Source organism: Protopterus annectens, chromosome 14.part0, assembly GCF_019279795.1.
Source record: "Protopterus annectens isolate FY-2018-M chromosome 14.part0, PAN1.0, whole genome shotgun sequence".
Lineage (NCBI taxonomy): Eukaryota > Metazoa > Chordata > Ceratodontiformes > Protopteridae > Protopterus > Protopterus annectens.
Genome location: NC_056748.1, coordinates 740,767,255 through 740,786,064, shown reverse-complemented (window position 1 = coordinate 740,786,064; position 18,810 = coordinate 740,767,255). Strand labels below are relative to the sequence as shown.

Sequence of the window (18,810 nt, the reverse complement as noted above, 5' to 3'; positions counted from 1 at the left end):
TCATTAGGTGGTGCCTTGATTTATGTACACAAGTGCAGTCTGTGGCACCCAGTACTTCAGGGTAGTGTGCTATATGGTAGAACTGTTGCATATTCCTGGCCCTCTCCTCAGGGGAGAGTGGAAAAGATATGCTGGCATGTAGCATGGTATCTAGGAACTGGTGGAGTATCCTGGATGCAAATGCCTGTGAGATCCCCATCATGTCCCCAGTTGTTCTTTGGAAAGTACCTGTAGCTAGTATCCTAAGGGCTACACATACCTTTGTTTCCATTGGAATGGGTTCCCTTCTGTTGGCTCTGGGTCTGAGTTGAGGGTGGCAGAACTCAGCGAGTTCTTGTAATATGTCCCTGTCCTCCCTGTAGTGCTCTACAATCTCCAGCTCATGTAGCTCCTGGAAGGTTACCCTGGGCCTGAACACTCTTCCCCTTCTCTGCCTAGGCCTGTTGTCAGCAGCACCAGCAACACTAACTTGAGTCTCTAGCACATACAGATGTAGCAGACCTGCAACAGCCCATAGCATTATCTCATTTAAAATTCCCAAGTCTGTACTCCAGTGGGCCAGAGTATTAGGGGAAAATCAGAATGTAGGGTGTATGCATACTTTATGCAGGTCTGCTGTAGGTCCAGAATGTGTGATTGGCTAACTATGATGCATTCCAACTGCCTACAATATAATTAACATCATTTAATGGCCCTATTTTAGTGCGGGATGTGGCATACCGGTCAAACACATGCACCTCTGAGCTTAAAAGAGCTTAGAAGTGATAGGACTCACACCCTCAATGTCAGGCGCATCCTGTGTAAACATCAACATGGTCTAAGAGCCTACACAAAGGGGATATGCGGAAACGAGTACTCCTTTTTGCTGTTACGTAAATCCACCTCATTTGCATTCATATCTGTGCTGACAGCCTGGAAACTACATGCTTCATAGCACTATGACCTTAGCAGCAGCAGCAGTGCACCAGTGTACGGACCCAGCACAAGGTCCTATAATACATTTCTGTCAAATATTATAAAATCCTTTTTTTCTTATTTTTTTATTTTTCTGTTAAGCGTGTTTGAGCACTGGGACGCGTAACACAAACATGCCAAGATTATTAAAAAATTTATTAATTTAACTTATTCCCTTACTCTTTCTGACATCCACAATAACCGTTTTGCTCATATGTGTATGTAGTATAACATTTTCAGGGGATTTATGTCCACATTTCTGCAGTTTTGCATCCCTTTTTTTTCTGTCTAGACTCCAGTATGCAGAATTTTTCCGAGTACAGTACTGACACTGAGTCTGAACAGAAGCTTTTCTGCTTGTTGGATTGCTCAACCTGCCTCATTTACATGACTTTCACCTGCTTAAGAGGCAATATGCATGCCACAGAATTTTCCGTGATTGTGCGTGTGCGCCACTCAGCAGTGCTTACGGAATCTAAAAATGTTCGTGGACATGTAGGCACCAAGGCACGATGCCTACAAAAAAAAACCCTATAGGCTCTTTTGAATTCCTGCCAAAGACTTTAATACAGTTTGAGGTTCTATTATTTCTTTTTGGGTATTAACTTTAAGAAAGTTTAATTTAAATGCTTCTAGTATCCCTTCTAAGTCGGATACTTTCTTTCTGGTATCTGTAATGTATATTTCCTTTGTTTGATTAGCATTTATGATCTTATAGTTCTATTTGCTATTCTTTTCTGATTTCTGGGGTGCATCAAATAACGTAGTTTGATCTTCTCTAAATTTATCATTGTCATGACGTAGTCACGCTAAATTTTTTTTATTCATGTCCATCTAATTCACTTATTAAATTTGTCTTTCCTTTCTGAATGTCTAACTTTAGTGTATCAATTCTTGCCTGGAATTCCAGTAAGTCTTTGTCCCATTGCCTTTTCTTGTTTTAAAACCATGTTAATGCTTTACCATATAAATATGACTTCAGAGAGTCCGAAATATATATCTCTGACATGTCTTAAGTAAGATCTGTCTAAAAATATTTGTATCTTTTTAACATAAAAATATAAATATGACTTCAGAGAGTCCCAAATATATCTCTCTGACATGTCTTAAGTAAGATCTCTCTAAAAATATTTGTATCTTTTTAACATAAAAATTCCTGAAAATCCTTTTTGTTTGTTATATATGAAGGAATTCTAGTTACAGTTATTCTTTGTTTTGTTTTTAAATTATAACAAAATTAATTGCATTATGGTCTGACAATGGGCATGTGACTACTTTGACTTTATCCAACTTTGTAGTTAGATCTCTTGATACGTACACTTTATCTGTTCTTTAATGTGTGCCATGTTGATTAGAGTAATGTGTAAAGAATAATATGTTAGGATCAGCATATTCATTAATATCTATTATCTTAAAAGTTTCAGTAAAATCAGATAGCACCTTAGAATTCTAGTATGCGTGTCCTGTCGTCATCATTCATTATACAATTAAAGTCTCCTATGATTACTTACACTTTAACATGGTGTACAATGTCATCTAAATGCTGCTTGGCTACTTTGACACCTAATCCAGATATCCAATAAATGTTTGAGTATATATCTTTCCATTTATGGATCTACTGAACAGAACATCATTGTTTTGTCATAATATGCATTTAAAAGTTTTGGCATTAAGACTGAGTTTTTCTATAAGACTGCTACTCCTCTCTTACTTTGTTTATAGTACGAACTAAATAAAACTGTAGTTATTTTTGTTCATTTTATTTATGTTGTCTTGTATAAGGTGTTTTTCTTGCAAAAAAATAATTTTCAGATATTTTATCTCCCATGACTTTTTTCCAATTTTGAAAACTTCCTTGCTTTATTCTGACCTGTGATCTATAATAGCATCTTGACATTTATACTTGGCAACTTGGTTTCATTGCTTTGTTTTGTATCCTACTGCCATACTTGATATATGAAAAGATGCATTGCAACTTAATTTTTCACTATTTGATTCTGTTTGGTGCTGTTGTAAGCTCATTGCAGATGAAACATTGCTTTGTAACATGCACTGCTGTTTGAAATTGCAGGCCATACAGCAGCTACCGGCAGAGAAAATCCAGCAGAAGGAGATACCAGAGGAACACCTGTATCTGAAAGTCTGTTTTGATGGATTGCTAAGGAACTGCCTTCAGACAGCCAAGGACCCGGTCAGTGTGTTAACCTTTTCCTTCATCCCATTGCTTCTCTGTTGCTGCTGTTTACTGTCTGAGATCAGCAGTGTAGTAGCTTATTTTTGAGGGAAGGTCCAAAAGGAAGGGATAGTGCATAGGTGTGAGATGAATGACAGAAGTATGTCTAGAAATTGTAGGTGCTTCACTTTTATCTTCATTTTAAATAAAATAATAAGAGGCTGAGAGAATCTAGTAAACTGACTGCAAAAAACTAGCATTTAGGACATGATGGAGAATGCATTCTTTGGGAGTTGTGATTTCACTGCATTCTAACAGTATTTGGTGATGTTTGAAAGGTAGAAAAACACCAAGGTGTAAATTTAATATTTAAATTTCAGCAGTACATATTAATGTGTGCCACAAAGAAAATTTTGAGCAAGTCAGGGATCCTAACTGTGACAGTGGACACTGTTCTGTGGTTTAGAAATTAGTTGAATGAGTCAGGAACCATTAAAAAGAGACTTAGAGCCCAGAGATGAGGGAAGAGGGATGCTGTTGCAGTAGAACATCTAGCAGTTAGCCGTTATTTAGTGTGTATCCTTATAAGTTGTTGAACGAAATTTCAGTTATTCTTGGACTTGCTCTTCAAATCTGTTTTTATTTTTGCAGTAAGCTGATGTTCTTCATGTTTCACTGCTGCAGTCATTACATTTGGGTAATCTGCTGGCAGATTGCCCTCAGTTGGCCTGAATAACAAAGTCTTGGGTCCTGCGTCGGTTGCTGTCTCCTCTTCCATGATGTCAGGTCGTCAGGGGTATAAAACATGCAGCCAATGCCATTTTATTCAGTCTTTCTTGCTGCGCGGTGCCCAAAGCAGAAGCAGTTCGCAAGTGCCGGTCCGCCAACTCCTGAAATTTTCGCATTCGAGTTTCTGAACCGAAGTATTCAAACTAAAGCTAAGTACCCCGTTGGGGAAACTTTTTCTTGCTCCTTACCAATGTCAGTAAAAGTTAATAATTGCATTACTTGTGGGAAGCAAATACCTCATAAGGATTTCCATTTGTACTGTATTCCTTGCTTAGGCCCAGATCATAATGTACCTTGCTGTCGGTTTTGTGCTAGATTTAACCAATGCACTATTAAGCGTCAGTATAGTTTTGCTTCTAAATATTTTGGATCAAGATTTAATTATCCTGAAATGTCATCGGTTAGTATTCCGACTACCGGAGTTCACAAAAAACGCAAAGAAAAAAACAGAGACAGACCGTTGAGGTCCAAAACTGACGACGAAGCTTCTCCTAAGCCAGTTGCCTGTTCACCGGTACTCAGGGAGGCGCTTTCACAGCCCCTGATACCTGCTACTTTTGAGTTGCAGGCCTCTACCGAGACCCATGTGAAGTCTGGTATGCCGCGAGATTTTCAGAGTATTGAACCTACGGATGTCTCTCCCTTGGATGGGTCTGGAGCCGCTGAGCAGGCATTGGCTTCTGAGGGTGTTTTCAGGCCTCAATATTTTTATATAAAACCAAAGCCAGCCTCAAAAACAAGGTCAAAAGCATCTTCTATGTCTAAAAAACCGACGCATGAGCCACATGCCCAGGCCCCTATGCCTAAAAAACAGATTATCAAAATGGCTGAGGACTTAATTACCTTGAGCAGAGGTTCCCAATCCCCCTCTGCTAAGAGGCCTAGGCAAGGCACTGATTATGAATCTTCAGATCAGGTTTCCATTTCTTCTGATTCCTGTTCTGATCAGGAATTTTCCATTCCACCCTATGAGGATTCTGATGCAGAGGAATCCATCCCATCTGTTTCTCCTCCTGAGGGATTACTCTTTTGGTGAAACTTGGCATACTTTAAGGGAACATTTTCACTGGGAGAGTCAGGATTTCTCTGAATCAAAAAAGAGGTTTAGGGATTTCTGTATTCCTCAGCATAGGCCTTTGGCTATACCTCCTGTATTAAACATTGTTGATGATGTGTTTTCAGAATCAAGCATGGCTCCTGATTCCCTACCTCCAGCTCCTAGTAAGCCAGACAGATATTACAGGGTTCCTGACTCTCACAAATTTCTATTCAAAAGTCCTGCTGCTGACCCTGAGACTATTTCACTGGGTCCCAAGGGTGTTAAGGCCTCTACAGCCAAAAATCCTACCCCTTCTGATAGAGATTCCAGGGCGCTGGATAGATGGGGAAAGAAGGTGTATACATCTGCTACCTTGGCAATCAGAGCCTTAAACTGCCAATTTCATATGCTTAAATATCAACAGCATGTTATGGGCCTACTGAAACAGAAAATGATGGTGATTTCTGATTGTGTGGAAAATAAAGAATTACAGGAATTATTGCATTCAGCAGAACAGGTTGAAAAGCATACTTTGCAATGTGGTTTTTATTCCTTGGAGGCCTCTTGCAGGGCTGCAGTTACTGGGTCTGTGATTAGAAGGCATGCCTGGCTGAAGGAGCAAAATCTGCCTGATCATGTTAAAGCTAAATTGTTGGATGCCCTCTTGCAGCATGACACTCTGGTAATAAGGCAGAAGAGGTTTTAAAGAAAATGGAAGACAAAGCTAAATCTATGCAAATTGTAAAAGATTTCTTGTAAGTGCAGCCACCCAGGTTCAGTAGGTACTGGCCTACTAAAAATCAGTCCTTTCCGGTGTCCAACAGAGCCACTCAAGGCAAATCCAGGCGCTCAAAAGGCTCCAGATACCAATCACAGGGTTCTTACAGGTCAACACAATGAGGTGCTCCACCTCCAAATCTGGAGGAAACAAAGGACAACCCTACAGTAAACAGTCTCAATGACTTTCCTCTACCATCACCAAGCACATATCTTTTGGCAGCCTCCTTGGGGGGAAACTAGCACTTCATGCAAAAAAGTGGCAGTTAATTACCCAGGACAAGTGGGTATTGAACATAGTATCCCAGGGGTACAGATTTAATTTCCATACTTTGCCAATTCCAAATGGATGGCCAGATCTGTCACAAAGTCAGTGGGCAGAGGCTCAGAAACAAGTTATGTCCGTCATGGATATGAGGGCTATTCAACCAGTACCAGAAAAGGAAAAAGGACAAGGTTTTTATTCAAGACTCTTCCTGGTACCCAGAAAAGACAATTCTTGGTGTCCAATACTGGATTTATCGATTTTGAACACGTTCCTGGACATTCCAAAATTCAAAATGCTGACTTTACAACAGCTACAGCCTATGCTGGGCAGACACACTTGGTTAGTGACTCTAGACTTAAAAGAGGCATACCTGCATATCCCAATAAGGGAATCATGCAGAAGATACCTCCGCTTCAAGGCAGGTGTTTTGCATTACCAGTTCTCTGCACTGCCCTTTGGCTTATCTACTGCACCCATGGTCTTTACAAAGTGCCTGGCACCAGTAATTGCATTCTGCAGACAAAGAGGTATACAAATTTATCCTTATCTGGATGATTGTCTCATTCAAGCAGAGGACAAGGACACTCTTCTTCAACATCTGGCATTTGTGAAGAGGCTTCTAACATGCCTGGGGTACACTATAAACGAAAAGAAATCCCAACTGGTACCCTCTCAAATAATTACATTCCTGGGTGCAAGCTTGAATACAACTGCCCAGATGGCTTACCTTACGCCAGACAAACAAAGGCAACTTACAATATACTTCAAAGAAATGGCAACAAAATCCCAGTTTTCTGCAAGACTAATCCTGCAGGCTTTGGGGTTCATGGCATCCTGCATTCTACTAATTCCATATGCAAGACTGCAGATGAGGAAACTTCAATGGTACCTAAAAAGTTTATGGAGCCAACATTGTCACAGTCTGGAAACAATGATACCCCTCATTCCCTGCCTACAACAGGAGTTTCTTTGGTGGGCGGAGACATGTCACCAAAACAAGGGACTGTCTTTCACTCTACCCCCTGCCATCCAAACCCTAACTACAGATGCATCAGACTATGCTTGGGGGGGCCCTCCTGGTGGGGAGATGCATTCAGGGCAAATGGAGCCCAAAACAAATGCATCTGCATATCAACCAGAAAGAGATGCTAGCTGTTCAGAATGCTCTGACAGCCTTCAAGGACTTAATTCATCCAGGACAACTACTGATAAAGACGGACAACACCACTCTTATATGGTACATAAACAAGCAGGGGGGTACACATTCCTACCCCCTTTGCAGACTAGCCATGACATTGTGGAACACGGCTTTGACTTACCAAATACATCTTCAAGCTCAATTCCTGCCAGGAAAGCAAAATACTCTGGCAGACGACCTAAGCAGAAATCTTATGGACCCACATGAATGGAAACTGGATCCACAAATCTTCAGCATGTTAGCATGGAAATGGGGGAGCCCAGACAGATCTATTTGCCTCTCCCCAAAATTATCAGCTGGACAAATTCTGCACAAGAATTCATCACAAAAAAGCATGGAAAGTGGACGCCCTATCCTTCAGTTAGAAAAACCTATCAGTCTATGCCTTTCCCCCTCTGCCTCTTCTCTCCAAGGTCTTAATAAAAGTCAGACAGGAAAAAACAAGATTGATCCTAGTTGTTCCGGACTGGCCTCGACAACATTGGTACCCACTTCTATGGAATATGTCTCAACTCCCCACTTGGTACTTGCCTCAAATACCTCATTTACTGTCTCAGCAGAACAATCAAATTCTGCACACTCCGCTCCAAACTCTGAACCTTGCAGCATGGCTGATCATTTAATTATTCAAACAACACCTCTCAGTAAATCTGTGATGGATGTCATTTTGGAAGCCAGAAGGCCTAGTACTAGAAAATCTTATGCTGATAAATGGAAGAGATTTTTTTGCTTGGAACCAAGCACAAGGAACAGACACAGCAAAGCCCAATATTCATCAGATTTTACAATATTTGACTGAGATGCTTGACAAGGGCCTATCTTTTTCTTCAATAAAAATCCATGCCTCTGCCATCTCAGCTCATTACAACACAGAGCCTGCCCTCTTTTCTCATCCTCTGCTTAAACAGTATCTTTCGTGCTGGAAAAACTCACCCTGCCTCCTTTTGAACCAGCAGCTACTGCAGATATAAAATTTCTATCTTGGAAAACAGCTTTTCTCTTGGCAGTCACTTCAGCAAGAAGGGTTTCAGAACTACAGGCTCTCATGGCAGTGGAGCCTTTTATTATATTTTACCTGGACAGGGTGTCCCTCAGGACCAATCCTTCTTTTATGCCTAAGGTGGTATCCAGTGTGGCTCTTAACCAGACCATTCATCTGCCAACATTTTACCCAAATCTGCAGAACAAGGGGGAGCGGATTCTGCGTTCGTTGGATGTACACAGACAACTAAGATTCTACTTAAACAGGGCCAAATCTCTTAGAAAATCTGAGCAACTACTGGTAGCATTTGCTGCACGGTCAGAGGGGAAGGCTGTACCAAAGCAGACTGTTTCTAAGTGGATAAGCCACTGCATTCATTTCTGCTATTTGCACCATGGTAAACCTGTGCCCAAGGGGATCAGATCACATTCCACCAGGGCTGCCTCTACTTCAACAGCATTTCTCAGAGGAGTTCCAACCAAAGACATTCTAGAAGCTGCTACTTGAAGCTCTGTTCATACCTTCACAAAGCATTATCATTTACCTCTCTTTTCCAAATCCAGGGCAGGCTTTGCCACTGCAGTCCTGTAGGGCCTTATAGCCGCTCCTAATGCTGTTTAGTTCCATCCTCCCATCCATAGCTTTGAGATTCTACCCAAATGTAATGACTGCAACAGTGAAACACTAAGAACATAGTACAGTTGTGTACACTTACCATAAATGTAGATGTTCGAGTGTATTCACTGTTGCAGTGCGGGTTACCCACCTACCACCCCCCTTTCTATACCTTTCCTTTCCTTCACTATACTCAAAAGCCTTTGTGGTATATTTGGTTTTAGTTGAAGGTAAAGTTTGTTTCTAAAAGTGCATCTATATATTTACTGTTTATATATATATATATATATATATATATATATATATATATATATATATTTTTTTTTTTTTTTTGCTCCCCATTTGGGGGGCACCTGATATCTGGGGAAAAAAAAATGAATAAAATGGCTTTGGTTGCATGTTTTATACCCCTGACGACCTGACGTCATGGAAGAGGAAACAGCAACCGACACAAGACCCAAGACTTTGTTATTCAGGCTGACTAAGGGTAACCTGCCAGCAGATTACCCAAATGTAATGACTGCAACAGTGAATACACTCGAACATCTACATTTAAGTGTACACAACTGTACTTTTAGTTTACTAAACACGAAGTAATCAAGATAAAAAAGATTTCAGAAATTTTAAAAAGTGTGAAGCAGTCATCATCAAGTCTAACCCACTGAAATTCATTTTGTAAGAAATGTGAAGCTTGAGGTTGTGCATGAGATACTGGAACCTCAGGCAGGATACATATATTGAAGAGTTTAAATTGTTCAATAGGTTCAGTTCAGTAAGTGTGGTTAAGGTGATCTGTGAATGTGTAGCATCTTGCAGTCTTTATATGGTTATCTTAATCTTCACATTTGTACTGAATTAAGTAACATCATCAGAGCTTCACATCTCTAGCCAAAAAGCAGGCATTTATGTGCCCTAGAGCAGTCTGGTTACAAAAGACAGGCTGACATATAAGAATGGGGAGACCGAGTACAGATGTAATTAGCTCTGTAGAGAAAACTGCTTGATTTACTAAGAACTAAACTAGGGCAGACAGAGCATAGGGGAGGTATTGCTTCAGAGGAATGACTTATCACTTAATTTAAGAATGTTTCCTGTCCAGGACTGCTTGGACCTTGATCTGCAGTAGTTAGAGGACTCTGTCATCAGATATGAATTCTTTGGTCAGTCTGCTGCTGCTGCTGCTGCTTTTCCTGCCTAATAAACACACTGCTGTCCCTTGTAAATTAGTATGATTTTAATTTTTTGCCCTACTGAAAGGGATTTTTCACTTTCTCAAGCATTTTCTGATTGCAGTCCATTTCTTCTTTATACAACCTAATCAATAAGGCTGTATTAGTGGTGTGCAATCATTGCAAAACACACTTCCTTTCACCCCCTTACACTACCTTATATCTTCAGTTTGTGTCCAAATATTATTTAGTATTTCCTTCTGTTTTTTAATTCAGTTTCATTTTTAAACACCTTTATTAAATTTCCACTTAACACATAGGTGCATATGCATTAATAGAAAAGAAAACAAGCCATATTAACATTTGTTTCATTTACATACATAATATATTACATAAATAATATTTGTTTTCTTTATAACAACTTTCAGTCCAACATTACATAAATTGCTCAATTCTCATCTTCCTTAAACCTGACTCTGCCACCTGAACATTATTCTTCAGTGTACTGTCCCACAAATTTCAGTTATTTCTATGTAATTTCAAGAGATCCCACTTCCAGTTATTTTATCCTTTTTACAATATTCAATACTTCAAATACAGTTGGTTTAGATTTTGATTTCTGTTTTCTACGTATTGCTTTTTGGTAGGCAATAAAATTAAACTTAATAAGGTCTTTAGTATATCTAGGCAATTCAAATGCTGTGTCCCAGCTGAAACAAATCATTTTCTTAGTTACAGCAATTTGCTCCCGCCAATATTTCTGACAGACTATTCTGTAGGGAGTTTTTAAAATCTGCCAGCTCATTGTACTCCCAAAAAATATCTTCCCAGTTACCTCTTTCTTCCCCTATCCACACCTCCAGCATTTGCTGTCTACTTGAGGAAAACTGTTTGAAATCTTGCTTGAGGTATAAAAAAAGCAAAAAGCTGTGCAAACATTTCTAAATAAAAATCCTAAACCCTTTGGAATTTACTGCATACTTGGGCGCCACACATGCAGGCCACGGTGGTGCAGCGGTAACGTTGTTGCCTCACAGCAAGAGGTTCTCCCGTTCGATTCTCGGCTTGGGTTGGGAGTTCCTTCTGTGTGGAGTCTGCATGTCCTCCCCGCGGTTGAGTGGGCGTTCGAAAGACATGCGTTGAATGGGCGTGCCTTAGTTGAAGGTTGGGTGTCAGGCTGGCAACTCGACACCATAAAAACCAACTGCCAATCATTAACGGACTGGAGTTCCGCTATGGCAACCCCTAACCGGGAAAAGCCGAAAGACAAACAACAACTTGGGCGCCACACATATGTCCTCCCATTGTTGCCTTGTGTATTGCTTTTCCAGTCTTTCATTTTGATCTTTTCTAATGTCCCCTGATTGATTCTTACAGTTGTCATGTAATATTTTATATGCTTAACTAAGTATCCCTTTTTTAACCACAGCTTCTGTTCTAGATTCAACAACAAGCTCTGCCGTGACAGGTCTTTTACTTAGGACTCCCCTATCCTTTTCTGTTTGCCTGTACTCTGATATCCATCCCTGGTAGGGAAGGCAGTCTTTTACCTCTAGTCCAAATATCGTCTTGGCCTCATCCCACTCTGTTCTCTTTCCCTCTTTAGTTACTTTCTCCCAATACTTTGATTCTTTTGCATGTTTCTCCAGAAAATTACAGTTCCTCTTACCTGTTTTTGTAAACCTATTTGCAGTCATCCCTGTTGGCAAACTCTTCTTTCTGTATTTCTATATTGGATTACTTGTTAGACTGCTTTCTGCAGCTTTATGGATGTAATATTCTGTATAGTTGTTATTCTCCTTAAGGCTCTGCATCCAAAATACCACTCTTTCCTTGTTTCTTGAACCCCTCCCCCTTCCTCATCATCATCCCTTTCCACTTTGACTTATAACCTTCTTCTGCTTGTGCTATGTATATGAGCCTTAACTGCAAAGCTGTGAAATATCCCTTCAAATCAGGTAGTCTTAAACCATTATGCTGTATTGGTAAGATCACCTTATCCCACTTAATGTTTGCCCTCTTCCCCCTCCTATAAAAATTCCTTCAACTCTTTATTAATTATTGTCTACAATTTCTCCTCTGGTTGATAAATATTCCTGACTTGTATATAAAACAAAAGGGGATAAAAACATTTTCAGTGCTTGTATCTTATTATCCATATCCATAAGCAAGAGCTTCTAGTCTCAGTTTTTGTTTAGTTTATTCCCAAATATCCTTAACTGCCATAGCAGTAGCTATTTTAATCCATTTCTTCTTCTTATCATGCACCATAAGTATGGCCATTTCTGAACCAGTTCGTGTAGTTACATAATTTATGGCTATAGCCTTTGTTTTGTCTTCATTAACTTTATATCCTGAAAAGATTTTATATATATATATATATATATATATATATATATATATAAAGATATAATATATATCTATATATGAAACTGAAAATGTACCACAACATCAGAATGTCCTTTTCTGAATTTAGCAAGTACAAAATTCTATCTGAAAATAAAACCAACTTTTCTTGATTACAATACTAATTATATCTTTGAATTTTTAAGTTCCTTATTTTTTTGCAAAAGCAAGTAACAAAGGGGAAAGAGGACACCTTTGCCTGGTTCCCCTTAAAACACAACTTGTTGATGAGGAATCCCCTCGCTTTAATACTTGCCTCCAATCCCTCATATATCCTTCTAATTAACCTTATTATTTTATATCCTTCTAATTAACCTTATTATTCTATCCGGAAATGCAAATGTTTTCAATGGTCTACTCATAAGATCCCAGCTTACTCTGCCAATAACAATGTTGTTTTCTTACATTCTGCTTTCCTCAGGATCATCATTGCTCTCTTATTGTCTGATGTTTGTCTCCCCTCCACAAAGCCACATTAATCCATATAAATCAATTTTAGCAACACTGTTGTCATTGTTTAGGTAGTATAGACATCAACACCTTATAATCATGGTTTAAAATTAAAATGGGTGTATATATGGTTGGATCTGGCAAGCCTTTACTCTCTTTTGGGTAATGCAGCCACCACAACTTTCTTCTATTCACTCTTGAATTATTATGACTAAACATTTCAAGATCTTTGAGATCTTTATCACTTTCATCCCTCATAAATTCCAGACTTCCACAGCGATACCATCTGGTCCTGGAGACTCCCTATAGATTGATTATGCATCACTATTTTTAATCTCCTCTCCTCCAATATTAACTATTAGTTGTTGAGCCTCATCTTCCCCTAACATTGGCTTAATTAAATCTTCCAAATTCCTTTGCTTTATAAAAATTTTCATAAAATTTCTGAAATATCTCTAATACCTCTGTGACAATAGGATGTACTGTCAGCTATGCCAGGAGAACTAGGGCAGTCGGTGTTTAACATATGCCAGCACAGCTAACTGAAATTTTGTTAAGACCTCCTAGTCAAAGTACATTTAGCAGATACCCTCAGCAACCCCAAATACGCTCTTTCAAAACAACACCCACATCAACACATAGAGCTACATCTCAATGAAGCTGTATCTCTAAGCCCATAAGACAAGCCACCATACAATCCAACATTCTAGTCATTGGAAACTCCAATGTAAGACACACTGATGTCCCTCTCACCAGCCTGAGTAAGGAGAAAGTTATGGTCAGTTGCTTATCAGGGGCTAGGCTCTGCCACATAACGCATGCACTCTGGTCATTGAACCACAATGACCAATATGAATCAGTCATAGTCCATGTGGAAATAAATGACCTGAGATGTACCTCTCTAGACTATATGAAGAGAAACATCATGGAGATCTCAGAATATGTGTCTCAGACTTGTATGAGCCTAGCATTGAGCAGCATTTTACCTTCTCCAAGGATGGTGCTACAATACGAACAAAAGATGATTGACTTTAATAATTGGCTTAGGTTCTGGTGTCATTCTAAGGGGGTGCAGTATTTGTCAGCATGGAAGGAGATGGTCAGCAGACCACACTGCTTTGCCAGGGATGGTCTGCACCTCCCCCCTCTAGGCTTTCAAATGTTAGTTAAAACATTGTCAATCCCCCATAGTGCCTTTTTTAGGCAAGGCCAGACTGAAAGTACTTCCTACATAGCAAATCAAAACCAAGAAAATCTAAAGGTATTACTGCTCAATGCTAGGAGTCTAAACAAAAAACTCCACTCCCTAGAAGCTCTCTTTACCCTAGAGAATGTTGATGTCTGTGCGGTCACTGAGACATGGTTTAAAGCTGTGGAGAGCACACCAACAGTGAAAGGTTATAATGCCTTCCACACATTTAGGCCAGCTACTTCACAGGCAGGTGGAGGTGTCTCTATTTACATCAAAAGTAAATCTACTTCAAGGCTGGTCAGACAGGACAATGCACTTGAGCTGCTCCATGCTGAAATTATCATAGATAAAATCCAATACCACTTCCTTGCAAGCTATAGGTCCCCCTCTATGACCCAGAAAATCAATACTATGTATTTAAACTTGTTAGAAACACTAACCATCCAAACCATCCAACCCAATACCATATTCATGGGTGAATTTAATTACCCCACTATTAACCGGGAATCCTATATGACACCAAATGCACAGGCACAGAGATTGCTGGATTTTGCTAACACAAATTCCCTGGACCAGATGATCAGTACACCAACCAGAGGTGCAACCATACTGGATCTGGTCCTCACTAATATGGGAGACTGCTGCACACTCCCTACTGTAATGCCTTCCCTGGAAAGGTCAAATCACAAAATAGTCTCCTTTGAAGTAAAAATAAAACCTGGACCCCCAGCTAAACCTGGAATATTCGGAAACTATTCTTAGGCTAAACTCCTGCTATTAAGTGAGAACCTGGCAAAATTTCAAGCCCCCAATAAACCCTGCTGCCTATACAGAACTGTTCACAGAAACCCTGTGTGAGCATGTTAATAGCTGCATAGAGGCAGCTGTACCCACCAGGAATACATACAGAACTAACTCAAAAAACAAGCCACCCTGGTAGAATCACAAAATCAATAGGCTGTATGACAGGAGGAAGAAAATCATGGAAAAATTAGGAGGTGCAGCGCCAGCAAGATAAAAGCACTATCATCAAACTAAACAAACAACTCAGAGCACAAATAAAGTCTACCAAAGCCAAATTTGAGGTATGTTTGGCCTCCTAGGCCATGGACAACCAGAAAGCATTCTTTAACTATGTCCGCAACCTCAAAGGCAATGCACAATTGTGGGCAGAGCTCATTGTAAATGGAGCCACCTATATTGAGCCAGAAGATATAGTAAACCTCCTGGCTGAAAAATTCAGCTCCAACTTTACCCCCCCCCCCATCTTTCCTCAGGAAATGTCATCCCCCTACTATCACTAGGGAACATGTCCTTAATGACTGCTCTAAGACCAAGAACACTGCATCTATGGGTGCGGACAGTGTCTCTCAGTATGCCTTCTAAACAGCATGAAACATGACCTATCAGGGCCTCTGGAATTAATATTTAACTGTAGTTTCCAAACAGGCTTTGTGCCTCACAAATGGAGAAAGGCAGCAGTCATCCCTCTGCCTAAAGGTGGGCCATCTACAGACTCTGGAAACTACAGACCCATAAGTCACATTAGTCTTATATGTAAAGCCATGGAAAGAATTATGGAGATGATCAATAGAGATGTAGTAAACCTCCAGACATTGGACCCAACCCAGTTTGGTTTCATCAAGGGCAGATCTTGCCTACTCAACCAAGTGGACTTCTTTGAGAAGGTCACCAAAGCAATGGATGAGGGTAAAATTGTTCACACTGCCTACCTTGACCTAGCCAAGGCATTTAACACAATACCCCACTTGGCATTGTTGACAAACTCAAGAGGTTAGGTACAAACCCATATGTCAACTGGCTGTCAGACAGCACCCTGAAAGTTAGAATTGGGGAGTCCACCTCTACAAAGAGGCCAATCACAAGTGAAGTCTGTCAGGGATCTGTCCTTGGAGCACTCCTTTTTGGCATTTACTTGTCAGAAGTCAGGGTCATTGAATCTCACACTGACACAAATGTTTTCAAGGAGGGGCTGACACAGACAGACAACTGGTGTCAGAGCCATGGACTAAAACTAAATGCCAAAAAATGCATAATAGTATCCTTTGGGAAGTCATCCATCCCTGGTAATTATTGTACTGACAACACACTGATTAGAGTTGACCCAGTAGTCAGGGGCTTGGGGACACACACAGATAATAATCTAGCATTTGACCATCACGTGTCTACAGTGGTGGTGACAGCATTCTATATTTCGCAACTTATAAACAAAGGTATGGCATCTAAGTCCAAGAGAGTCATTGTTCCACTGTATTCAGCATTCATCAAACCAATCATGAAGTACAATGCCCCCTTTGGTATGTACCTAACCGGGCATATCCAACAATCGAAATGTCCACAGATGTTCTTCACTAAAAGAATACACGGCATAAGTAAAATGTCCTATGCAGACTGCCATCAGGGTCCTATCCTTGTATTCTGTCTTCTACAGGCTTTTGAGGGGAGATCTATGCCTGGCATATACAGGGCATTGTCAGACCCCACTGTGACGGACCTCTTGCATATCCACAAAACAAACAGCACTAGAATTACCCATTCTAAAGGCTTAAACCTTGCCTTTGATATAAATAGGACCTGCTGGAGAGATAAGTATGTATCGCAGAGACTACCTCATCTGTGGAACAGACTCCCCATGAAGCAGAGTACCCAGTTCAAGTGCAACTTGGACAATTGGATGGGAAACTAGAAATTCATCCCTGGTTTGGCACCTATGTTTCTAATGGACACAAGTAATCTGTAAATGGTTCATCTCCCATGCCCATGCTTACACTTATCAATGTTATCAGAATGTGTCAGAGAATTGGAATGCATGGCTAGGCTTAGAAAGACCCTTGTGGTCATTAGCCTAGTAAACAACTATGAACCTATGAACATTTGTGACATTTTTCAAGACTTTTTACTTTAATGAAAACCCTCAACTAAATACACATCAACACCCCCATCCCCTATTACCTTAGCAAACACAGACAAGTATGTAGAGTTTCAACAAATGATGTTTAACCTTCCAAATGTGAACACTTGCCCCAAATTGACAGTTGTACCCACAGGCATTATCTAATCTAAAATTAAGGTTACCCATGATAAGCACATTTTACAGTTCGTATTCCCACTTACATTGATTGCTGTCTATTCTTGTCTTATCTTTATTCCCATTCCAAATGTGAAAAAATAGCTTGCACACTTTCAGAAAATATTAACTTTTTAGCCATTAGGAAAAGTGCTCCGGTTATCTTTAAAAAAATAAATTATGCAGGCTGATATGGATGCTGCTATCTCTTATTCATTTTCCATATTTTTAGACTTTCACTGAACTGCTTTGCACTATATATTTAAATTTTGCATTTCCCCTCAATAAAGAATGTTCATAACTCAAGATTAATTGCTGTCACCTGCAGACATCTCAACTCCATATAAAAATAGACAACAGTGAAAAAAGTAGCTAATAACTTTGTAGCTGCATAAAGGAATCTCTGCAAATTTTGCTCAAAACACAATGTATAGAATTCACATAGCCATCTACTGTCAGCAGCAGACTTCTTGTCTCCCACTGAGAACATTTGCTATTTAAAAAAAAAAAATAAACAAACTAATATATTTGTAGATGCAAAAAGCTTTGCATTTTTGATGCATTTCATCATTTTGTGTTTTCTTTCGAGAATATATTCTTTCAAAAAACTTGTTTTTATCTTATGTCAAGGACATTAATGTAGACAACTAGGGAAATTATCTTATTTCTACATATAATCAGTGCACTTTTACACCCCACCTCCACCAGTTCAACATCACAACATTGTATTAACTTAAACTTGCTTTTGTCCAGCTTTTATTATCTTGTTAGCTTAAAACCTATATTTCTTAGTGTATACTTTAATATCTGTAGCATATACAACAGTCACTGAAAAGCCCCGCACACACACATTTAAAATACCCCTTGAGTGCACACTATACCAAACAACTTTTTGATATAACATGCAGTTTATATCATGAAATTAGTAACAACATTGTTTTATTTACAGTTGCATCATATTTCCCTTTAGATTCCTTCTTAACATTAATGGAATAAAGTGGGGTGTATACTTTACGTTGCACCCACAAGTTTAACAAAATAAACAAAAATCCAGTTTTACCCAGTCAATTTTATTTTGCAAAGCCATATTTCACAAATGTGATTGAGGCTTTATAGTTTCCCATTTATTCACTAATTTCAATGCTGATAATCTTGTTCTGACCATCTCTATATCCCAACATCACACACTGGTTCAAGTCCAAGGTACTCCTGGTACTTCCAGTCTACTTCTAGTCAACTCCTGTGCATTTTCTGTCCGTTAGACATTTTCCTTTGGAACAATGGAAAGGGTTTCTCTAGCAAAGTTTCTCTATGTGCTTTATTGTCAGAAGAACAAGAAACAGAGTTCCCTTCTGCTTAATGGCTCAGTTTTTGTTAGATAAGCTTTTTTATGTACCTTTAGCCTGTTCTGTATCCAACAATGTCTTTGGTCCTCCAGGAAAAATATTCTGAAGAAAGCTAGGTACAGCGGTTTGAATGTCACACGTGTATTCCCTGATTGCTGGGATACATTTGCTTCTCTTTTGCCTGGTGTACAATAAATAATCATTTTCTACAAGCACTCTGCTGTCTCCAGTGTTTAATGTTTTGCCCTTCTGCCACATTTTTGTCAGGATCAACTCTTTCTACTGGTATGGTTGCATATGTGCTAATATAGGTCTTTGCTGCTATTCTCTTGACCAGGTTTGGAGCATGCAGACAATGTGCCCT

General features: G+C 39.5%; 1 protein-coding gene across 1 annotated transcript in view; it reads left to right on the top strand.

Moving 5' to 3' along the window:
• The window catches only part of SEC31B (SEC31 homolog B, COPII coat complex component), a 1,631,704-nt gene that overhangs the window by 1,574,368 nt on the left and 38,526 nt on the right, over positions 1-18,810 (top strand). Inside the window, exon 30 of the mRNA XM_044055612.1 lies at positions 3,026-3,145. Coding sequence (XP_043911547.1) covers positions 3,026-3,145 — 120 coding nt within the window. The remainder of the gene's footprint in view (positions 1-3,025; positions 3,146-18,810) is intronic.